We start from the raw sequence: 25502 nt of genomic DNA on the forward strand, positions 1-25502 counted from the left end.
AGGGGAGACTGAAGAGAAACAAGGCAAGCTTAAGAAACCAGATGGAAAAGTGATAAACTATCAAGATAACGTTCCATGCAGCAGTCTCTCCTAAAGCACATAGAAACCTGTTTTCCTGTCTCAGAGTAGGCAGCTCTGTCACTGCACACAAAACCAGACAATGCTAATGTGAATATATCATTTAACTGTCAGGAAAATCAAAGTGCAGCTAGGAAAAGGGAATGGGAACAGAAAGTACTTCCTTTCCATGAATGATTTCATTATCTATAATTATTTTTTATTCCGGGTAGGAGTAGAATTCAAAATACCTCTAAATTCCCCTAAAATATCTCTAAACTCTCTGCAAATTGAGTAGCAGTCACTTCTAATCTATGTGAGGTGACAGTTTTTGAACTATTGGCTCCTCCTGTAAAGAAATAAGCTTAAGGGCTATTAAAAGCTCAGGTATTTCATCGGTCCATCAGCCTGGACAATAGGCAGCCAGAGAGGTTTCAATTGAAAACCAGCCTTGTAAATAGAATTTCCACTGGAGTTTAAAACAAACCCATCCTGGCAAAATGGTTTTCATTTCAATAGATACGTGCATATAAGAAAAACAAAAACCCAAACGAACAAACAAAACTTAAGAAGTTTCAACAGAACTTTTCTACCCAGATTTTAACACTGTAAAAATCTCATTAGCTGCTCAGTGTCTGGTCCAGGTTAATCACCAGAGCCAGTGCATTCCCTAAAGGCACTGAAATACTGTCCACACACAGAGTCATTGCTTCCCAAATCAGGAGTTGTTTGTCTTGCCCTGTCTTCATCTCTTTCCCTCTTGCTACAGCCTGTTTTCCGTCTCAGGATACAAGATTTCCCATCTTTCTCTCATGAAAATTATGAAGATTTTTGTGGCAGTAGCCTCTACCTCAGGTTAGATAGGGAAGAGCATGAATGAGATCTCCTAGGGCTGCCAGACTCCTGCCAACACTTCATGTCTTGGAGAGACACTGCAAGACTGACAATATCCCAAAGAAGCAGTGGGAGAATTTTGAGCTTTGAATCTATTAACCTTGGTTATTTCTTGTCCAAGGTCTCCCTAATAGCACACACTGGGAAAAAAAGCAAACTGGAGGGCCCTGAAGCTGTCATTTCTGCTCCACTTCTGACCTTTGGAAGGATTAGCATTTTCAGTGTTTACTGGAGCCTTAGGATGCCACGTCCTGTTTGTGCACCCAAGGTGACCCCACGTTTGCTCTTGCCATGGAGCTGCTCCAGGCTGAGCTATCAGGAGGTGTTAGCTCAGAAAGCTTCATGGGCTGTGGGAGGCTCTTGAGAGGGAGCATCCACCCTCAGCAGCTCTTTCCATCCACCCTACTCATGTTTCTTCAGACCAGGGACTTCTCATTAACAGAGGCCAATTCCTTGGGAGGTCTGCTGGCTCTGGCCACCTCATCCTACCTAGAGAAAAGGTCAATTCTTCGTGAAGGGAAAATTCCAGAATTCTCCCATAGGCTGCTGGTAAGAAATGACTCACAGAAGAATCCTTCATGACAGTGATGGAAAAGGGGAATAAAAATACACTGAATCATAAGGCAGTGCATTCTTTTTAAAGGAGGAAAGAAACAGGCTTTACTTTCTGATGGTTCTAGAATGAGATAATGCATAGCCAGTAAGAAAAACAATGGAAACACTCCTAGGGAATCACACAGGTGATTTTCTCTAAGTTCAAAGCAAGCTAAGGAAGCACTTTGCTGAGACTGAGGATACTCTCACTGTTCTGTGCCTGCCTTTTCTGTACCTTATAGGCATCTCATCCACAGCACCATGGGCATCTTTCTCTCTCAATAACGTTTCACAAGTTTAAAATTTAACCTCCCGAAAAACTGTTGATGGATGTTTCTCATTAGGAAAGGCTTGGCTAAATGAGCATTTTGTTTAAAAGGCTAATTGAGTGGAATTATCTGGCTATTGTAAAGGAAAATCTCACAAAAGACCTAAGCAATTCCTCTATAGAGATATTGCATTATTCTTCAGAAGTTCAAGCAGGCAGCAGGATGCACAGGGAAAGAGAAAAGCTCTAAAAGCATGAACTAGAATTCCCACAGGAATTAAGATTTGTTTAAAACGGAAACATTTCAGCTTTTCTAAAGTACTAACTGTGTAAAAGTCAATAATTCTTCATGTAATCATTCTTTTCATTTATATGTTCTATTCTGAATTAATATTATGATGGCATTTCCTGCAGTGGGATGCAGAACTCAGCCCTAACCACCAAATCACCTCATTTAAACACAAAAAGCACCCTTTACCTGCACACTTGTGAAGAGAATCTCCATTCCCCGGGAACCAAGGAAAGTCTCCCTGCCCAGCTGGATGTTGGTGATGTACTTCAGGCAGAGCAGGAGGCCCCTGCGGATGTAAATGTAGTTGTTGGAGACATCATTGCGGTGCCAGTCTTGGTAGAGCCTCAGCAATTCCCCCAGGTAGCCTCTGTTCACTGCCCTGCGGCTGTTGGACTCTGAAAAGGAGAGAAATGCTCAATTAAAGTCCTTCTGTTTGGTAATTGTGGCTGCTCAGTGCTTGAACTCAGACTTTAACACCTGCTCATTCTGGCTTAATCTCAGTTTAAAAAGATATTTTTTGAACTTCTTTTAAATTTAAAACGCTGTTTGTTAAACATGACCCATGTTCTTGGAACATTACATGAAAAAACACCCCAAAAAACACAACAGTGTCCTGTCTGGAAACAGGAACCCTCCAGATGAACCAAACCATAAGCCTGTATCTCCTTCCAAGTGCTGATAAACCTAATTCCAGTTGCAGCACCACAAGATTTCCTGAAACTACCAAAGCCCCCAAGGAGTGAGAAAAGCTGAATAAAGTAAGAGTAGTCAACAGCATAAAATCTTCACCACAGTGCTGCACTTCTGTCCTGAGAGAACACCTTGTTGAGATCAACAAACTCAAAAACCTTGTGGCTGTACAGTCCTGCCACAACCAGAGAAATTATTTTTAACTTCTAAATGTATTCCCACATATACCTGTATAATGAAAGCCATGAATCAAGTGATTCTGGAAACCCACAGTATTTAAAAATTAACAAAACACCAACATGAGCAATAGCAGTTGGGGCTTCTTTTCTGTTGCTTCCTGGCTCCAAGATTTTAAAGGTCACATCCAGGTAATGTTTAAAGGCTTCACTGCATGGGGAAGAAAATTACAAAAAATATTTTTAAAAAGTAAGGTTTATGAGAGCTTGTGATATAATACAAAGTCTGCTGAGTTTCTAAAATACATCCCTTCACCTCCTGCATTCCTTGCCCTGGCCCTCAGGGCAAACATGAAGGCACACCAGACCCCAGGCTCCCTCCCTTTAAACCAACCCAGACTAAATTTTCCTGACTGGTCCTGACATCCCTTGCTGTGACACGCATTAAAAGCTGTCAGAAGCTCAGTAATCAACTGGGGGGCAGGTAACATATGCAAGGCAGGAACTCAGCTCTCTGAATTGCAATCAGCACTTGCAGCTCACAGCAGATGGCTCCTGGTACCAGAGCTGGTGGGCTCCAATCCATTTCCACTTCATTAAACAAAGTGCCAGAGCCTCTCACACCTGGAGATTTAAATCCATCAGTGGGGATTCACGGGACAGGAGAAGCAGCTAGAGGTTAAGTGAGAGAATGGGAAGATGCTGCCTGAAGAAAATCAGCAAGAAGAGAAGCCATGGAAGGAATAAGTAGGAAGGAGCAGCAAACCTTAATCCCAGTGATGAAGAAGATGGAGACATTGGAAAGGTGAAAGAAGTCACCTAAATTGAAGTCTTCTGTTGTGACTGTGTTCCCTGGGGTCCCAGAATGAGGGAAGAGATGAGGATTTGACTCCATATTTCAGAAGGCTTGATTTATTATTTTATGATATATATTACATTAAAACTATACTAAAAGAATAGAAGAAAAAGTTTCATCTCAGAAGGCTAGCTAAACCGAGAATAGAAAGGAATGAATAACAAAGGTTTGTGGCTCAAACAGAGAGCTGAGTTAGCTGGGCTGTGATTGGCCATTAATTACAAATATCCAACATGGGCCAGTCACAGATGCACCTGTTGCATTCCACAGCAGCAGATAATCAATGTTTACATTTTGTTCCTGAGGCCTCTCAGCTTCTCAGGAGGAAAAAGTCCTAAGGAAAGGATTTTTTATAAAAGTTGTCTGTGACATTCTCTCAGTCTTGTCTCCGCAGTAGATGAGCAAACCCTTACCTGAAGAAGGGATTGGAGGGTTTTTCTGCTACCTGGCCTGGTCTTGCAATTTTCTCTACCATTAGCACCAATCAGCACCCCCATCCCAGGCTTCCAATTCATTTTAACGCTGCTCTGCACCTTCACAGCACCCTGCTGGTGCCACAGAAATTCCAGTCCCACACAGCTCTGCCCAGCCTCCCACACCTTGGCCTGCGGCTCTCCAGCATTGCCTTCCCTTGCTGGCAACCACCTACACCAACTCTGCGTTCTGAGCCTCAGTGGTTGTCAGATGGAGAAGGTCACCCTCCTCCTCTGACCTTCACTCTGTATTTCTGTTTTCTATATGACTCTCTGCAAGAAAACTTTAATTGCTTGAGAATCCCTTATCAATCCCAATGATTTTATTCATGATTTCCTGTTAATCCTCAACCAGCTGTCATGTTTACTAACCTGCAGGATGACTAACCCCTTAAATCAGTCAATCTTCCTTGAAGAATGACTCAGGAAGCTCTGTAAAAGTCAATAAGTGTATAAAACATGACAAGAAGAACAGAGTTGGAGAGCGTAAGGTAGGGACAATTTAGATCAGACTCAGAGCTTCCCTGAGCTGTTCAGGGACAGATGAAATTGGACTAGATCTAGGCTTTTATAGCCTCTAGCACACAGAGCTTGAAGTCTAAGCTTTCTGTGTCAATGTCAATAGGAAGAGGGGAAAAACTGGGAAGCACTGTGTGTAGAGCTTCTTGGGGAATTTGCTGAAAAAAAAAATTCCCTCTCAGAGTGTGTCTGTGATCTTTTAAGACAGATTTCCACATTTGAATCTCAGCTCCACAGGGACCAAAGCACACAACTGTCCTATGCTTTAGTTTTAATACTCATTGAAAAGCATGGAGGAAGGTGAGCAGAATAATTTTGCTGTATCTTCACATGTTTTCTGTAGTACTCACCCCCTTCAGGATCAAAACAGTCTCTTTTCAAAATGAAGCTGAGATAGTCTGTTCTGTGAGAAAGAGATGGAGAGGCAGGACTAGATTTCCCTGAACCCTTTGATCAGAAGCAATGAGAATTAATTGCTGAAGGGGCAAAAAACACATTAATTTTGTTTCTCCTGTCTGATTTCATTGATTCTGCTCTGCTCTCCTGTGCTGTCAGTGTTTTTTCTTTATTTTTTTCCATTTTTTCAGTTCTATAGTCAATAAAGTAGTGAATAAACGAAAGAGGAAGTATGCCAAGATCTCCAGAAGGCAGAATGGAAAAAGGAGGCCTCCCCACCTGTCTGTGTCTGTTGGTCTCTCCATCTAGGGATGCACTAGCATGGGTATCTATCTATATTTTGGCACAAATACAGATGGTGGAAATGAATCATACAGGTACAAGCAGCACTGCACAGATTTGTAGGCAGCAAGAACCACCCCTCCTGGAGTGAATGCATACAATCTGTGTGGTAAGTGGCAAAATGTCCTGTCTTCTGACCCTCTTCCTGACATTCTTTAGTTAGGCCCTTTCCCTCTCCCTGGGTATGGTCAGTGGCCAGTGGAAATGGAAGTTTTCCTGACATGGAGGTTTCAGAGGTGTCCAGGGATGGTTCCTCCTATTTTGAGTGAACTGAAGGGATTCCTTTCTTGTGAGGCCATCAGTGGGAATTCAGCACCAAACACAAAAAAACCCTGTTTTGACTAAAGACTGGGCTGATCAGTGGCCAAAGCTGCAATAACAGCAAAAATCTGATATACATCAACCACTTTAAGCTATCCATATCTGCAGCCATTGGATGAACTCTCCATCTGCAGCTGGATGTGTGGCACTGACAGGGAGAGCTCCCAGGGTTACCCCTCAAGGCTGAGGGATCCCTGACCTGACACCAGGCACAGGTAGCTTGGTAAGTGACATTTTTTTGCATGTGTGTGACATTTAAGACATGTAGTGAATTTATGTGCTCATCTTTGTATCCCATTCTAACCTTAAATATAGTAAACAGAGTATTGCCCTCCAATCCATCTGAACTCATTAAATATTTTACATACTCAGGTTTGTTTATTAAAACTAAATTAACTACTAGATCAGATTTGTCTGAACCATCTCTGACTCCTCCCCTGTGACAGTCTTCCTAATCTTATTCTGCCATCTCTGACAGGGGAGCATTGTCTTCATCACCACCCCAAACCTGTCCCTGGAATCCAATTTTCTTTGCAGGAGTTTCACTTCTGCCTGATGAGACTGGGGTGAAAGGAAAGCATTCATTGCTTTCTTAGTTTCTCACATTTCAAGACCTGCCCCCTCATTTGCGGCTTCCAGGGCAGTGCTGCTCATCAGGGAAAGTTTGATATCTGCAGCTCAAAACAAGGGACCTGAATCATCTGTGCAGCTCACCAGAAACATCTGACACAAGTTTCCAGCCAACAGGCAGAAGCCTCAAATGGTTAAAGTTACATCTAAATTACCAAAGGGATCTCACTAGGAAGAAATCCCCAGTTTTGATAGAATTCTCATTCTGTGGTGGGGGCCTAAAGTCAGGTTTTCAGTCTAGGAGATGAAAGCCTCACGACCACCAGGGCTGCTGTGGACATTTCTGAAGCCCTCTCTGCAATCCTGTCTCCTTTGAAGTGTTTGCCAAGAACACGGGTACCACTGGAAAACATGCAGTGTATTTAATCAAAAACTGAATTACAGTCAACCTGAAATATGATGAGCAATGCACTGCTTACCAGGCAGAACAAAGATATTTATCTTTCTGTCTATCTGCTTAAATCTCTTTGTTGATGCCACTCAGCTGATTCATTATGCCAAGAACATACATTGCTACAGCTTGGAGATAAGAATACTCTGCTAAATTAACCCTATGGCCTCTAAAGCAGTGAAAGGAATAAGAAAAACTCCAACTTCTCCACTCTGCTCTAGTGATTGCCTCTTAGGAATAAAAAATGCAAGATATCTCCTACAGCAAAGAGAACACAGCTGTTTTATTTGGTCATTGAGAGGCCATTTTTGCAGAGAAAAGCACAAGGGCTCTCTACAGACATAAAGTTAATTGTCCCCATGAAGAAACCAAGTCACACATGAAGTGCTGGGATCACTTCTGACCCAGTGGGCTCTTAGCAAGAAGGTGGTATTAGCTCAACTCATGTTGGAAGCCAGAAAACTGCTCTGCAGTTTTGCCCTAAACAGTTTCCCTTTCCTTCTTTGCTTTTCAGAAAACCAGAAATAAAATTAAAAACAAAAATACAGTTGCAAAAAATCTACAGTTTGAATTTTTTTCCTGACTGAAGTGGTTTGAAAGAGTTTTAATAAGGACACCAGAATTTGGAAGACTTCCTCAAATTCAGGCACTGAATTTACAGAAGCCCGATCATCACTGGAGGGACAAACACTGCCCATGCCAAGACAAGGAGGTAAACAAACATCATTAAGGATGTCAACAGAGAATAATGCAGCTCCTCAATACTAAGTTTTTATTACACCTACCCTGAGAGGCAAAACATCAGGAAGTTGCCATGCCCCAGGAGAAAAAGTCAACACTTTGCTTTGGACCAGAGTTACATCAGTTTGGAATATGTCCATGAATGAAGAGTCTTGGGGAAAGGAATATAAAGGACATAGAAAAATTATTTTCTTTCCCACAAAGTGGCTCTTCTCAAAGAGATAAAAGTATAGAATCAAGATTGTTTGCATTCTGAAATTCAGGAAGAAAAAGACAGACACAATGCTTGGTTTAGGTTATCATGAAAGGAGCTGCAAAATTCAACTCTGATCACAATACCCAACAAGGTGTGATCATGGATTTGGAGTCAGGCTGACACTGGACCTCAAATCCAGAGATGGATAATAAGGATTTCAATGGATGATGGAGATGGGTAACCTGTGCAGTATGAGGCAAATCCCAGACATTGTGCTGTTGGCATGGTTTAACAATGGGGTATTTCCAGTCAAGATCAAAGAGCTGCCTCACTAGATCTTTGTCAAGCATTATGAATTCAGTAGCAGGCCTTTCACACTCCTTAATCTGCTTCTGTGCTAGAACATCACTTTCTCCTCCTCAGAGTTACTTGCCCCTCCTTGATGCCAACATAAAAGGAAAAGAACGACAATGATTATTTTATCCCAGCAGAAATAAAATATTTTTATGGTTTGATAAAAAAAAAGTGGGTAAAAGGTTAAATAAACGTTAGTTGATGGAAGATGGGGAGGAAAGAGTAGAAAAATGGGAGGTCAAAAGCTGTGCAAGAAGATCAAGATAGTAAAAGAAGGGAGATTTAGAAAGAGAAAAGGGAAAGGCCATCAGCAGTAACTGCTGTTAGCACACAGAATAGTCTTGATGAAATCAACATCATCAGGAGGTCACTACAACCTGTCTTTTTAAATTGCTCATTACAATTTTCCCAGGCAAGCATTGCACCGAGGGCCCTGCCCGTTTCTCCAGCCCTCTCCCTCAATATCCGCTCAGCCAATGCCTCTGAGAGCAGCTCCAGCTAATTTCCTCACAGACATGCAAGCCAGCGATTCTGGGAAGCGCAGATAGTCGGGAATAACAAACACGACCAAAATTAGATTAAAATAACCTGCTGATAAACAAATTACTCACCCAAAATACACATTGGATTAGGCACGGTGGGGATCCCTATAATCACATCGCCACCGTGTGGCTCCTGCTCCCTCACATCCCCTCCAGCCTCAGCACCCCTGGCTTGCCTTTGTCTGGACTTGGGTAGCAGGTGCCCAGCTTAATTCCACTGCCCCCAAACTGGGAATGGATTGCCTGGTTTATTCTGGGGTTTGGGGTCACTAAAAGCAATAGACCCCATGGCTAGGAGTGCACTGGAGGGCATCCCATATCTGCTCAAAAAGGCTCCAGCCCCTCCACACCTTGATTTTGATGACACATGAGTGCTCCACAATGAGCTCCTCAGGCCTTAAGACAGCTGGATCAAGATATGAAGACACATGCACAGAGAAGAATTAGAGCGAAGCCAAAGGAGGCTGGAAAAATTAGCATAGTCACTCTGGGACAGAGACAAGAGACTTTGGGAAAGTTTCTGTGCCTCACTCCATTTCAGTTTATCTATATCAGGATCAGCCTACTCCTCCCCACCCTGGCCTGGAGTGAGCATCTAGGAAGAATGGATACGAGTAATACTGGAAAGTTTGACTGTAACATCAAAGAGAAAGACAAAAAGTCTCCTGATATTCGCACAGCAATTGAACACCACTATAGATATTTACCAATCAGAATGTCCAGCCTTATTATAAAGTCAGAGTTAACATCGTGGAGAGACAGCAGATTTTAAAAAGGCAGCCAGGCAATGGAGGAAGAACTTGCTATGAGCTGTTTGCTGAGTGCATGTGGCCATGGCAGGTGGTGAACAGCAACTGGGAAAGCAGCATGCAAGGGCTGGGATGTGTGCAAAGAGTTAAGTCAGGAGTGAGAGGCTAGCTGATGGTCAGACAAGAAATGCCTTCTCCATATCAGTAATCTGAGTTTCCACTGATAGGAAGGAGCAGCACTGCCATCAGAAAGGACTTCAACTCCTCCATTATTCACCATCTCTGATTACCACCTTGTGGCAATCACTGAACACAGGAACACAGCACAACCAAGGTGTCTCAGCTCTCACTGGATTTCCAAGCATTTATTCCCTGCTGTGGATGAAGCACAAGTTTGTTGTGCTCCATCACTTATTTCTTTAGGCCATCTTGTACTTCCCCCTCTGAAACACAACAGCAACAATTCCCCAGGTCCATCTGGGTTGGTAATTCTTTCTTACACTGATGTCTCTTTCCCAGGCATATCTTGCTTCTTGCAGTTATGCACCTGATAAGTGAGCATTTAGCATCAGCTTCTGTTAGGAAGGAGACAGAAGCCAAACAGTTTCCAGCCAGCCCATGGCTCTGCAGGTGGACAGAGTCTCAGGTGGAAGCCTGAGATGAAGATGGATGTTTCTGGCTCCATCAGGGAGACACACTGCCATCTGCCTGCTCCCTTTAAAACTGCTGTCTCAGTGCAGAGAAAAATAAAAGCAAGAGGGACACTGAACCTCCAGCACAGCCCCGTGCATAACCATAATCCCCTGGATCTCTTTGGGCTGGAGCACTCAAGGACAGGCCTAAAGGGGTACCCCAGAATGGCCATGTTCTTGTCCTGTCTGTCTTACAGCCTTCAGCAGCATCAAAACACAATCTCCCCATCATTTTCCACCAAGGTTTTCTCTTAAAAAACCTCACAATAATCAGTCCACTGCTGTAGCACTTTCCAGGATTCCTGCCTTCTGTTTAGTTTGCATCCCAGCTAAAGCATGCTCAGGTCCCTCTGGGTGCTTTGTTGTGTGCAGTTTTACCCCCTGTTTCCATAAGCAATTTTCAAGTGCTATAGCATTCACCAGATTTGATTCCTACCTTTCCAAGAACCCCTTCACTGAGGCCAGGGCCACAAATATGTTAACTGTGACAAAGAAAGATGTCTTGGTGCAATCCTGAAAAAGAAATCATCGCTCTACCAAGCATGGTGAATTTATCTTAAGGAACCAGAGCTGTTTCTCGCATCTCCTGACCCACACTTCCCAAAAGACACAACCTGCTCATTTGTATGCAGCTGCCAGAGCAGACTGCTCCAAAAGCCTGGAGCTTCTGCTGCCCTGAACCACAGGACAAGGAGAAAACCAGAATACATTCTTGGCCACTCAGAACTGCAGAAATCATCCAAAAAACACCAGTCAGGCTGACTTCTGGTGTGTGATGCTCTATTTGATTTTACAGTATCAGCACCATTTCTTAAACTACAGCTCCAGTACCTTAAAAAAAAAAAAAAAAAAACCCAAAAAAAAAAACCAAAAAAACCCCAAAAATATGAAAATAGACAACATCTTTTCTAAAATCAGTTTACCATTCACACCCAAACAACACTGCACTTATTTACATCCTTTTCTCCCTTTCCATGGAAGAAACAACAAATTGGGAAGGGAAATAAGTATTTGTCATTGGCTGGAGAAATTCTCCATTCCTCCCATTATACCAAGCCCCAGGACAAGCAATGCACTCTAAATACTCAAAATGAAGGTCCAGTCTGGATCCCTGGGCACTCACAGGGCTGGAGCACTCCAAGAATCAGAACTGGTATACGAAACTCCTGTACTACTGCCTCTATCCTGTGCTTTGCTCTTTGGGATCAAGGGATGGGGGAATACCAAGGGAGAATGAGGTTCAATAGGATCACTCTGTCCAGCAGCACAGCACAGAAAGGAAAGTCAGAAAGAATATGAAGAAAAAAAAAATCTTACTTGATTTCAGCAGAGCTGCCAGAGCCCCAATGGCTGCCCTGGGGAAAGAAGAGAGATGGAGAAATAATGTCAATTTCTTCAACAATTTTTGTAACCTTCATCTTCACAGTCTTCTGGGCCAGGCTTCCCAGATGGTCTGAACTGACAGTTTATGATGGACTTTGACAGAACTGCAATGTTTGACACCAACAGGGGTTCCAGCCTCTGCAGCTGACTTGGTTATTCTAAAAGACCATTAGCCCTCTAGCTTTACTGTTACACTGATTTGTAGTGACCATTAAAATTTAAAGCAACACCCACAAAGTGATCTAACAAGTCTTTAAACTGCTGCCCCAAAGCTTTTTCTTTGTACCAGAGACTTAGCACGTGCCCATTCCAGACACAAGTGCTTCTCTCTGCATCAGCAGATACAAGCTGGGACATCAATGTCAATATTTCCAGCAAAATCCCACTCCTTTTACTATTTTCCCAAATCAAGCTTCACCCCTATCCTCCTTCCCAGTTTTAACAGAAAACAAAACTGAATTTCTTTTAATTGAAACCACACCTTGCATTTTGTGTGTAGAGGGCCCCACTCAGAGGAGGACTGGTAGAAAATGTGCTAAAGCTCTGTAGTAAAGTGGCTTGCAGTGAGTAAGGGCAGGGACAGACATTTCTGAGGACCTTCTGTGTCATTTCCCCCCAACTTCCAGAGGCAAGTTCCTTCCTCTTGTGGTAAAATCTCCATCCGACTTGTCTGACAGCAAACCTGCTTTTCCAGTCATGTTCTGCTGGAGCAAGATCCCTGTTCTAACATGGCTTACTGCTGTGAAGCACAGAGCTGCTTAAATAAATACAGCTACAAAAACCTCCATGTGCAAGGATTCCCTAAAATGTAATCTCTTTACAAACCAATCCCCAAATAAAATTTTATTAAATTCCATACTGAGCCAATTATCATCTTGCAGCAAATAAATATTTTTTTGTCACCAATTCCTGGTTTTTTTTGTGTGTCCTAACAGCAGTTCAGACTAAGATTCAAGAGCTAGTTCTTGCTGATGCTGGGTCAACATCTCCATCTAAAGTCATTATTTCATAATGAATCTGTCAGAGTTCAACAACAGCTTTACAAACTGCAAAGAAAACACACTCAAATACAGATAGAACAGGGAATCAGTAGCTAAAAAAATCTCAGCAGTGAAGCACAGCCATGCTTTCATTACTTCTTTAGCACCAACTAAACAGCAATCATTCAGATGGTGGAGGAGTAATGTCATACTCCAGCTATTCAGCCTGCTCAGGAAAGGAACACTCTACAGCCACTGATCACTCAGTCTCTCCACAAGTTCTAAGCCTGGGACAAAGTAATCAACTCTAAGCAAGTTAAAATTCCACCCAGAGCATCTCCCAAAGCCCACACTCCAGTATGTCTTTAAAGAGGGACTGCTCTGCATACCTCTATTTTACAGGCCTAATGTGATGTCTCAATCACCTGCTGGAGCAGCAGAGCAATGGAGGAACGACCAGAATATCTCTGGCTCCAAGCAGAAGAGTTCTCAGTATTTCCTCCAGGCATCTGTTTTATGTTGTAGGTGCTTATGAGCGTTGCTAAGAGTTTCAGCAGAGCTACACCACTGTCATAAAGAACACAACACTGCCAGCAAACCTCCCTTCAGACAATAAATCAGCAAATCTGGATCTTCCAGTACTTTTGGGGGAGGTCTGTGAAGCACATTGCACACAGACAACTTCATTCATCCTCAAAGGATCCCAAAATTCCCAGAGCATGCTCTCATCTAATCTCCAGTCCCAACTGTCCAGGCCTGGTAGACTCCAGTGATATGCATTGCTTTAGAATAGATTTTGAGAGAAAAAAAAAAAACAACACAAGGATAAAATTACTTTACTTGTTTTGCAGTTTAAGGGATAAAACAGACTTACCAAGAGTATATCAAGCCAGCCTAACTTGGTATTTTTCTTTGATAAGAAAACCAACTTCTTCTACACAAGGGAAGTGTGGTAGATCAATTTATCTGTACTTCAATAAAGCATTTGATATGATGCCACACTGAAAATTATTAGCCAAGCTACAGAACATGGGATTAGAGTAAGAATTACAATGTGGGAAAGGAATAGGTTAAAGACTCAATGACAGGAGTTGTGCTGGAGGAGGAATTATTAGTCTAGAGGGAACTTATGTGTGGAAGTCCTCAAGGATCTTTTCAGACTGATCTTATTTCAGCTTTTCATTAATGACCTTGGCACAAAAAGTCAGAGTATACTAACAAAATCTGCTGACCGTGTGAAGTCAGGAACTGCTGCCAATAGCAGGGAGTTCAGAATATCTTTCAGGAGTAACAAGATGTTCTTGAGTTCTGAAGGAATAGAATGTGATGAAATATAATAGTCAAAGTGCAAGGTTAAGCATTTAGGGTTTAATAAGGATTACTGTTATGACCAGGGGCTCATAATTTGGAAATTAGTAGAAGGACACCCTGGATATATGAGCCCATTAAGGGATAAGGACAAGCATAACCAGCAGGGTGACAACCATGAAAAGGACAGATCAGGTCTCAGAAAACCAGTGGAGAAGGGAGCATGGACATTCTCATAGAAGGCTTCACCTGAACAGCTGTGTGCAGAACTCAGAAGGAGCCATGCAGAAACCTGCCAAGGAAATCATTATGGTACCAGAGACATAACTCATTAGGAGTCTTAAAGATCAGAGTTTAGTCACCTTAACAAAATGACAGCCAAGAGACAACTGGATTGTTCCCCTCAGACACACTGGGTGGCAGAGAAGTAAACACTGAGGAAGGCAGAGAGATACTTAGAGCTGAGGAAAAAATTTGGCCCTAGGACAAATGGATATAAAATGGCCTTGAATAAATTTAGCTGGAATTGAAAGGATGGGTTTTAAGCACTGGAAAATGAAGGCATGAAACATCCTCTTGGCAGCAGGGGGACAAACAACCTAATGACTTTGAAAAGGCAGCCTGGATTTCTTATAATGGGACTGCCACCAGTTGCCAATGAGGAAGGGGTCTGAGAAAAGTGACCCAGGAATGACTGTACCCCTATAGCCTTACATTTTAAACATAGATATAATGGGAATGAAATGAGAAATATGTATTCTAAGTGCAGAGTTAATCAGCCAGCCCAGAGAAGAGCAGCTGCATCAGCTTAAGATGGAAGTCCAAAGAGTCCAGTGTCCTGTGGCCAGCAGTGCCAAGGAAAGCATGCAAGGCCACAGCAGACACACAGGGCTAGGACTTGCTAGAACAGATTCAAACTCCAGCAGTTTTCAACCCAGAGATCTCATAAATGGTGCGTTTGGGAGGGGTTTCAGCTCTCAGCTGATTTTTCTTCCATATATTTGCCTGAGAACTTTTGAACTTGTGCAAACTCTTAGCAGTCATAATTATCCTGAAAAAGGACTCCACACCTACATTTGTTTTAAGTTTGGACTTTCAATCAGCATTGTAATTTGCACATTAAGTCAGGTGTTAGCCACCTCCAGAATATTACCTGTCTTTGATGCTGAACAAAGCCAAACATACAAAAACACCTTATGGGGAACAATAAATCATAGAAGAGGAATAGAAACAGAATAGGCTTTCACTGAAAGCAGCAGCAAGACCATTGAAGCATCAGTGAGGCTACAGCAAGCAAGGTAATGGTATTTGTGATAATACCAGCACCTCTTAGCACCACATGGCAAACCAACAGCATTTTTGCTGGCATCAGGAGATAGAAGATGAGTGAGCCTGGGACAGGAAGCTGAGAAAGGAGTTCATAAATTGTGTACAAGAGCAAGGACAGGGCAGGAGGGAGATGAGAACAGGAGGAAAAGTTTGAGAGCACAAGAAAGATGACTTGATGAGCCATATGCCAGACCAGAGAAATTGATAGCGTGCCCAGAGCAAATCTCTGTATTTGTCTCAAGAAGGGATGGAGGGGAGATGAGGAGAGGAAAAAGGGATTAAATCATTTTAAAAACTTGCCAAATCTGTCCAGATGCCTTCCTCTGATTTCCTGATTTCTGTGGTAATACATTAGCAAAATCTTAGCTGTTTCATCATGTCCGGTGAATCCCAAAGGAGACTCATTTATATATTAACCAAAAAAGAGGCATAAATATAGTTGCACTGTCTTATAAAGCATAATAATAAATGCTGCTCCATAATCAGAAAACACTAAAAACTCCCTGTAGTAGCAGTCGAGACAACCACTCTGCAGAATGGAAAACTTTGAAGTGTTTCCAAGTCAGCAGCTTGGATATCTGGGCAAGAGTACAACTAGCAGACAGATAGACAAATGCAACTTCCAGATCCTTTGCTTAGGAACCAGGAGCAACAACAAAGAAAAACTCCTGTCCCAAGCCAAGGCACAATTGGATTAGCCAGTAAAACCAGGCTGTTAAAGAGCTGGACAAAAGAGCCCTGTGCCTAGGTCACCCTCTCAGATCTGAGCTACCAGGATATTTTTTGCTGGAAATCACTGCAGGCAGAGGAGCCTGAAACCCAAGATCCCTTCTGTTTTCTTCTGCACTCTAATCTCAGCTCACAGCACAAGGCAATATTATGGACAATCCTGGGCCTGTTTCTGTCTTTTGAAGCAAACAGAAGGACTCCTGAAAATACAAAACCCCACTCCAGAATAGATACAGGGTTGACTGCATGGAAGGATTTAAATACTCACACATTGATGGGAGACAACCACCTAGGACTAGCCTGGAACTATGCTCAGGGGACAGCAGAGAAGCCAAAGACTGGACAAAGAAATTAACCAAAAGGGCTCTGCAGATCAGCTTAACCATCCTTTCTTCTGTGAGATTGTGCTTTCTACATGCTAAAACACAGAACACCCTCTTCAAATTATTGAATGAAAGCTAATGACTTTGTGCTTTATTAACATCTCCAACCTAATGCCTAATTCCTTACAGCAATCAGACCTGGATATAAAGACATAATGCAATATTTTTATAGAAATGTAAGAAAAATTTCTGCCCTGGCTGAACCCATGTTGGTCAACTCTTCCTGCCCTTCACCCTGCTATTTCTCATATACTGACTTATTGCTGTCATGGTTCTCTATACCACAAGAAGTGTGGGGAAGGAACCCTGCATTATGTATTTGTACAGTACCAATGGACCCCTGACTCAGAGCTCAAAATATCTAAACTTCTACAACCCCTCTCTCCAGGCAGAATTAAGTGTCCTCAAGTGTATACACAACCTGGCTGCATTTTGCCTCAACTCCCTGGGACTTGTACTTAACTACTGGAGTTTATCCAGTCACAGAACCACTGACTGTAAAGATGATTTCACATTTGACAACTGAGACATTCAGTAACAGCATGCAGGCACCACAGCAATAGGTGCTTTATAAATCCTACCAGAAGGAAGATCTCATCTGAAGTAGATGCCTTGAAAGTCATTTCCCCATGGCCCAGAATACAGATCTGAAATACTCAGGCACTTGCACAGTGATTTGTTTTAAAGACTTAAAACCAGCAGTTTCACAAGTCTTGGGAATATGGGTGGGGAAAAGCTGCTTATGCTGCTGGTATTTTCATAGCACTGCTAGTCTAGGACTTATGCAAAAGCACCCATCATCTTGTCCTCTTTAATTCCAACTTGTTAGCAAGGCATTAAAACTTACACTGACGGCAAAGTTTGCTTGCAGTCTGCAATGTCCCACACCCTGTCAACAGGTGGAGTTGGGAAATCCAGCTGTTGTGTACAGATGTGCTGAAAGAGGAGTGCAAAAAACCCACACAATCATTTTCTAATGGATATATCCATTCTAGTGGCCAGCATGACCCAGGTTCAGCTCAAAGTCTTCACTGCAGCATCTCCCAAACATCTCTGCCAGCTCTGTCAGGTTAAAATCAGAGAAAAGGCACAGCCTTCCTACCCGTTTCATCTCTGCCTCCCAGAAAGAAGAGTGACTCCAGGCTTTTCCTCCAGGCATCCTTACAAGTATCCTATTTTTCTTGTGTACAAGTACAGAACTGGAGGCAGCTGTATCCTAGAAAGTCAAGCTAGTCCTTACAGCTCTAAATTAAATTAGCTTCAAAGCAGTAACAAAGAACAAGGTACATGAAATGCACTTAAAAGCTTGCCAAAAGAATGCCCAGGCATTCCTCCTAATGCAGTGCAGGGCTGGCACTGCCTCCCCAGGCAGAAGCCATTCCTCAGGAGATTGTGTCAGCTCCCTCCCCAGGGTCAGATGTCACCAACATGGCTGAGGCTGTGACAGCTTGTCATTCACATCAAGATAAAGAGGCTGGAAGGTTCACAATCAGACAGAATTCTTAACAAATTCATCACCCAGGCAGTTCCAGGCTGACAGTGTGAGAACCCAGCTCTCCCACCCCAGGGACACAGGGAAGGGGACTGGGAAAGGGGGTCAATATATCCTTGATTGATTAAGAGGAGTGATGAGGAGACTCATCGAGGCCACATCTGCTAACAAGCACCAGCAGAGCCCTATAGAACATCTCATACACAGTTCAAGTGTGTCAGGGAATGAGGTTAAATCCCCCTCCTTCCCACAGGCAGCTGTCTCCACTCCCCATCCAGTCACTACTCAGTTCAAAAGAGCCTGGTGTTCTCTTGGCTCACTCCTGAGCTGTCATTTCATTTGTAGCTCATCCATTCCCAGCAGCTTTTTGCTCTGGAAACCACAGGGATTGACATGAAGACTTTGCTGACAGGAGAGTGTGAGCTCCACACACGGGGGAAGACACCCAGCCTCATTTTTTTCACTTCTGGATCATTCAGCCTTAAAATGTTCTGAGTGCTGTGCACACCCAGAGTAAGGGCAGGAGAGGGACACAATCCATGCACCCTGCTTAGGGCATGGTGAAGTCAAATTACACTTCTCGGTGACATACCCAGGAACTCTGGGCTCAAATCTCAGCAGGACAACTTGGGACTTCTTTCTTTAAGAAAAATTGAACTGCAGGTGCTTTGTCTCTGATGGTGAATGATTCAGGGAGAGTTTGGGGGTACCCAGGGGTTTATGATGCCAAAAAATAAGGCTGCACATACACCATATTGCTGGCAAACCACTGCAAGATTTTCATTTTATGAATACTCTCAATTACTGGCGGTGAAATATCCAAGGGCAGCTTGTGTTGCTGACAGCCCAGGTAGAGAAGTATCTAACATGTCACTGCTTGTGCCCAGAGCTATTTGGGAGCATAAAAGGGAGGCTGGCTTCAATGCAATCAAGGCTGAGAGCCATAGCTCTTCCTGACTGCTGGTTAGTACAAACCATCTCTAAGGCAGCAGTAATCTCAGGGTACAACATCTTTAAAAAGCACTTTGTAGTGAAAGGTTCCCTTGAGCTGTGTTTTAAAGAGTCACCTTTGCTGCATGGAGCTGGGCTGCTGCAATGGATGGGAAACCTGAGTTCTCATTTCAGCTTCTCCTGTAGTTTTCAGAGTTTTGAGGTCTGTTTTGTCTGAGGGTTTTGGTTGGTTGGTCTTTTTAACCAAAGAAACAAACAGCTTTCAGATAAGCCAATTTAAAAAAAATGTGTACAACATAAGAGACTTGAAACAGACATGAATTATGAAGCTGAAGGACTGAGAAAGCATCATCTTCCTTGATCTCTTCCAAGAAAGGAGGCTGACTTGTACAGAAGCCTTCTCTTCACGCAAGTGTCAGATGTTTAAGAATAAAAGAAGGAATGACTTATTTTGAACACAAGATAAAAACCTCTATTCTTTTTAATCTGATGGTGTTGTTTCAATGTTACAAAGCCCTAGAAACAGATCCATCAGTTTGACTTTTATATTGCACTTCACCCCTCTGGCCCTATTCAGATGAAGCACATCCATAAGGTCCAGCCAAAGGAAACTCAAAGCTTAAAATCTCTGGGGAAGGGGGCTGGATTGCAAAGGGTTTTTTGAATGTGCCAAAGCTGGAAGCTGTTTCATGCAGCAGGTGCAAGTGCAAAAAGAAACCTATGAAATGAATCTCCTTGCATGCAATGCATTTATCAATCCCCATGAGCTTCCCAAGGAGGTATCACTTCCCCTGTTGTGCACACAGGTCAGGCTGCTTCTATCCATTACCAAACACCAAAGGATGGTGGAGAGAGCTAGACCTGCCTGAAAAGCTCATATGCAAGTGGAATATCAACAAAAAATGAAGAAGAAAATGTGCAGAATAGGTCACCAAATCTTTCTTGTTATCCAGCTATTCCCACTTTTCAACCTCTCTAATGATTGTGGTCCCTAAGTACATCCCCCCAGCACTAAATTCAGCTTGAATTGGGGACTTCACAGTTTGTTGGTCCTAATTGATGCTGCCAAAAAGGAACATGCTTGGAAATACTGAGGCATTCATTTGTATGCCACACGTGCACACAATACTGAGCTTAATTGGCATTATTAAATCAGCCTCAAATTGGGAACAATGCATAAACATGCTCGAGAATCACAAAGTAACATTCTCCTACAGATTCACAATAGGCATCTTGACCTGAATTTAAAAGGCATTTCTATGGCTAAACATGCAGGTAGCACTCAGCAGGATTTTTCAAAGCTCCTTTGTATACTAAGGTCAGAACTACCTTTTAACTGTACAAGTTAATCCATTAACCTGCTGAGAGGCTTTCTTTAAAGGTTGCATTCCCTTTCATCCTCACACATTTAAATGTCTCTGAAAATCTGGACATTCATTCAAAAAATTAGATCTCACCTAGGTACCTTCAGTCAGGGCCAATAGCCAGTTTTAAGAAATTTTTCAAATGTGTCTTTGTGCTAGAAAAAAATGCTCATTTTACCCACCATGTGTGCCAAAACAGAGGGCTGCAAAACATATGCAGAATGCTTCTAGAAATGTATAACACTGACTAGCTTTGCCACAGGTAAGCATGAAGTTTCAGGGGGAAAAAAATATTGCAAATGCAGAGCAGGGAGAAAAACTTATTAATTTGCCTGGGATTTTCAACAAGGATTTAGCAGAAAAAGCCATCCTGCTCTTCACCTCTCTGTCATTCTGTGGTTTGTGTTGCTGGATAGTGAGGGTGGGGATGGTGCTGTATTGTGCAGCATATGCAGAGATACATCTGCAGGTAAGGGAGACAAGGTGTGGAAAGCAGACAGCTTTCCCACTGCCCTGCAGCAGCTTTTTGGACCCAAGACTGCCAGGCTGTGATAGGGGAGACAGAATAACTTGAAGACTGATCAGGCTCACCCAAAACAGGGCAGATGCTGCAAATGAGGATGCATTTTCTGCAGAAGCTGTCCCTGTAAGCAGGCTGAGCCACCACCCCCAACACCTGCTGTGACCCTGTCCTTGTCCTGTCCTCCTCCCCACAGCTCTGCAGGACAGAAGTAGGACATCTGACTGCAGGGAAGGCAGGCTGCAGGTCTCTGCATCCACAGCTCCTCAAAGAGCAGCCTGTATGAGACAGCAGTGGCAACAGCATAGGTAGGGTCCTGAGAAAGAATTAGATTTTTCTTCATTTCCCTAGAATGCACAAGAGTCAGAGAAATAGGTTTAGAAAAACTGCTAGATCATCCACATAGCACTTTGCCCAGCTGGTGCCTGAGGTTCAGCGTGCAGGAAAAGACTTTGAGAGGATGGGCAGGAAGATGGCCAGGGGCAGCCACAGCACAGCCTCAGCTTCCCTTCCTCATCTACAAATGAGGGGATTTGAGAGCAGGCAGCTCACACCAGCCTCAGTTCTACAGCACCATGGAGCACATGAGGCTGGTGCTAAGGCAGCATCTGGCCGCTGAGCCAGCCTAACCCTAATCCTCATCTAGCCACTCACAGACTAATTAATTTTTTTCAGTTGCACATGCTTAACTCTTTATTAAGCAATAACCTGGTCACATCATAATGCCTGTTCTTCACAACATTTAGCTAGAATGTTTAAAAGGAAGATAAAGTCAGTAAATGTCAAAATGCAGCACGTTCTGGGTCAAATTCTCTTGATATTCGCTGTTTGAAAGCTTCAGTGTCACACTGACCTAACTGCAGGGGCTTTCGGAAGCAGTAATTTGTGGAAGCCTAAATAATGAAAGGTAAGGGTTGGGTCTGGTTTTTTCCTCTTCCTCTCCATTGGAAATGTTCCATTTTATATAACTCAGCCAAACTCTGGGATCTGAAAACAGACCCCATATCAAAGCCAAGGCTAGTAGAACTTAAGGTGTAAATATAATAATGAAGCAGCAGGGATAAAGAATTAAAATTAATAGGAAAAATCCTGAGCATTATTGGGATGGTTCTTCCACATGTCTGCTTTTTCTACATAGTAAAATTTGGAAGGTTTTTAAAATTGGAATGACCACAAACTTTTAAGTGCAATTTTAAATAATGAAAACAAGGAGGAAATTAAGCTTTTGACTAGACAGTGACAGCTGTTGTGCCATTGCAGCATATGCCCTCTGGTCCACACAAAGCCTGAACTGTATCCCTCCAACACAGGAAAGAAACACATGGGTTTGGTGTGCTGAAGTTATAGGATGATGCTCTCTTTTCTATTCTGCAATAATCTGTCCTTTGCTGTCTCAGAGCCATGACCTTCCCAAGGTTTGCACTTCAGGGGGAGTTTCCATTCCCATCCCCAGAGCTGCAGCCATCCATGCTGGCAATCAGCAGCCCTGTTCTTCCTCAAGTCTTCAGGTTCTCCCCTCCACACTCCAAGCCCTGCCTCCAAACACCTCCCACAGCAGCTCAGCTCTGGGTTTATTTACAGATTTTACTGGCATTGCTGCAATTCCAAGTGTTGCCCTGCAGATACAGAGACTGAGAAGAGCTGTGCCAGCATTAGAGAGCCAGAGCCCTGCACTGAATCTGTGCCACTGCTGTTACAAAACCTTCTCTCCCTAAAAAATTCATTTCACCTTCATTGGCGAACACTCTATTATTTATTTTCTCTCTTTCATTCTCTGTAGTAATTGTTTAGTAACCATTCAAAAGAGCCTGAAAACTGAAGAACTTTGCAGCTCTCTTTCACCCACAGGAAATGAGTCTCCTGTGTTGCCTCTATCTCTAAATCCAGTTACTCTGCTGCTGCTACAGCTGGTGAGGCTCCAGCAGTGCTATCAGGACAGGGAACCCTGCAGCAGAAGGGCTGTTGCTAAGGCTTTGACAGTGTGTCATAGAACTCTGCTCAGGGCAGGTCTAATCACTGCTGTGCTTTAAAACCACTGATAATTCTAGAGACTGGCTCACACTCCACCTGCCAGCATTGCCAGCGCTGCTAGAGCTGGGGGAAAGCCTCAGCAACCACAGGAAATTCTTGGGGCTGATTTCTTTGTAGGGACAGCATTGTGCAAATTGATTCTGTGGAAGTTCTGCTTGGAGAGTTATTTTCATTGTTTCTTCCAAGTTTCCCTTGTCTATCTTTGGACTGAAAGGTTTTGTGAGGAGGATTTCACAGCTGCTATCTACCCTCTTCATAAGGGCAAGAGGCTTCTGGGTGGGAGGAGAAATGGCAATAAATCAAGTGAAAGGCAAAGAAGAGGAGATTGCTGGGCTCTCACATGTGCTGACACACAAGTGAGTGCCCTCAGCTTTATCTGCTCACTCTCTGGCCTCTGTCAGAGATTCACGTCATTACCCAGCCCAGCGATTCCCAAGGGGAATTCTTTCTTTGTCTCCTTGACGAAGGAAAACCAATGTAGGCAAACAGGCAGGGTGGGCACCCCTTCGTCATCTCTACATGCACATTCAGATAGGCTTTGTTTGGAAATCCCTTCCCTCCAGGGCTGCCTGGCTGAGGTTTTCTGAAGGCTTGGCACATCACAGCCACCCCAAACATGATTACAAGGTCACATAAGCACATTGCTCAATCCCCTCCTCTCTGCACAAGCTCCACATTCACTCCACAGTCCACTTCAGCTGCATTCTTCCTGAACATTAAGCCTTTCATAAATTCACTACTGTTTTTCTCTCCCCTTTCTCATTTCCCCCATCTATGATCTCACTGAATGCCTCAGACAGAGCTGAGTGTACTCTCACTACCCTTAGTAAGGCATGAGAACGGTGAGGGTTTAAGCATATGAAAAGTCTGATCTCAAGTGATTTGCCCAAAGCAACACACAGTGTTTAACACCTCAAACATGAGAGATCCTTTGTCTCCTAATATTAGACTTTTTGCCTTCTTTACTCCTATAGCCCCACCAGCACTGGTGAAAGATCCCCCTGCACCTCCAGACCAGGAGCCTGCCCACTCCACATCTCACAGATAACCCACCAACTTCCAGAAGGCATCCCAACCCTTAATTTCTTCCTAAATGATGAAATATTTTATAATCCTTCTAGCTGTATTCTATTTTTTTTTAATTAATAATTCCACTCTGATTTTGACTTGCTACTTACAACTTGCTTGGCACAACCAGTTCACACTAGTCTTGACCTAATATCGCATGGGGGACTATCATATTCAGCTGCAAGACAGCATTACTAATGGTAACAATTCATCTAACTTTGGGAAACACTCAGAGATGCAACTGATATATGAAATCAAGTCACACCTCCCATTTGGATGGTAGTAGCAGTAGATTCCATGAGACGGTTACATGGGATATACACCTCAGAGAGGTCCTGGGAGGCAGAGGGATTGCATTCAGGCATCCAGGTGTTAGTTTTAATCCAGTTAGAACAAAGACCAACAGCAAGACAGACACAGCAACATGAACAATACTTCCAGACAAGATTACTTGTCCTAAGAAGCTTAGGCAGCCCACACTGGAGGCCCGGAGCATTTGTTAGGAGAAGGAGGAAGATTAAAGCTCAGGGAATATCCTGCCCAACAAACCCAGAGCTGCCTGCAGTATGGACATACCCAAAGCCATCACATGAGCCCAGCCATGAACTGCATCTGCCATAGCCACTGGCTGTGAAAAGCCAGCTTGAGAACAGCAGGGACTTGCCCTCACAGCATCTTTCCAAATATAGAACTCTAGCTCACCAAAGGGGAGAAATAATGGGCAGACAAAGAAAATGCCTTCAGTTGAAAGCATTGTTTCTCTTTCAAACTCTGGCCTGAGATAGATGTACAACATAAGCTAGACCTAAAAGAAAAAGGCAAGCATCTCTTTCAAAATAACAGCCTCACCAACTTGCTCCATTTATAAATCAGTTCCTCCCTTCCCACGACATAAGTTCAGACAAATTTCTCTCCATATAATGCTCATTCACCAATTTTTAATGCCTCAGAGGTAGGGGCATCTGTGGGGAAACATGCCATTCCAAAGGCTACCAAGAGATGGCACCAGGATTTCTGAGTGCCCCGTGTTCACCCAGACCTCTGGAACAACCTTGGGAGATGCTCCTCCTCTCCACCTCATCAGTTCCTCATCTATTTTCAAATCTCAGCAGAAAACATCTCTTTTTCTCTTGTCTCTACCTTTTAATTTTTCAATTTCTCTCATCTACTGCTATTAACAGCACAATGCCAGTAAAGTGTAATTCTGAAATGCAACTCTATTTGTTCTGCAAAGCAGCACTGACATACCACCAATCTGAAATGAGATTTTGTAACAGATTATTGATATTAGAACAGGTCATTCTTTGAGAGAAACCACACAGACCGTAAAAATAATGAAAGAAGGAACTGCATGAAACTGGGACACCTCTGGCTCCAAGATCATTACCTCTATTACAATAGCTCATTGCAATAAATTTGCACAGTAGGGTTTATTTACTTATCTTAGAGATACAACCATCCCTGCTTCATGTTATCTGAGATTATATAAAGTGTATCTACAAATTGACTAAAAAGAAAAATTTTCAAGACAACATTCTTTCCTTTGTTGCTGGCATAGTCTCATTCACAACAATATTTTCTAGTTTTATTTAACAAGACTTCTAGGATAAATCCCATGTAGATCAAGGCCAGATGGGAAGCAAATCATTTAGCTGTGATATAGCTCAAGAGAAATGGTTTTTTCCCTTCCTATGAATTTTCTACACGAATGAAGTGAACCAAATAGTGCCTGTTTATTCTCAAAATGCTAAGCATTGATTAATTCTGACCACATTCCAATAGAATCATGTG

General features: G+C 43.0%; 1 protein-coding gene across 1 annotated transcript in view; it reads right to left on the reverse strand.

The window, feature by feature from the left end:
* The window catches only part of AGBL1 (AGBL carboxypeptidase 1), a 244763-nt gene that overhangs the window by 209542 nt on the left and 9719 nt on the right, over positions 1-25502 (reverse strand). Inside the window, exons 5-6 of the mRNA XM_064722476.1 lie at positions 11491-11528; positions 2292-2500 (exon numbers count right to left, since the gene is read on the reverse strand). Of these exons, the coding sequence (XP_064578546.1) occupies positions 2292-2500; positions 11491-11528 (247 nt within the window). The remainder of the gene's footprint in view (positions 1-2291; positions 2501-11490; positions 11529-25502) is intronic.

The sequence above is a fragment of the Zonotrichia leucophrys genome, chromosome 10, assembly GCF_028769735.1.
Source record: "Zonotrichia leucophrys gambelii isolate GWCS_2022_RI chromosome 10, RI_Zleu_2.0, whole genome shotgun sequence".
NCBI classification, from domain to species: Eukaryota; Metazoa; Chordata; class Aves; order Passeriformes; family Passerellidae; genus Zonotrichia; species Zonotrichia leucophrys.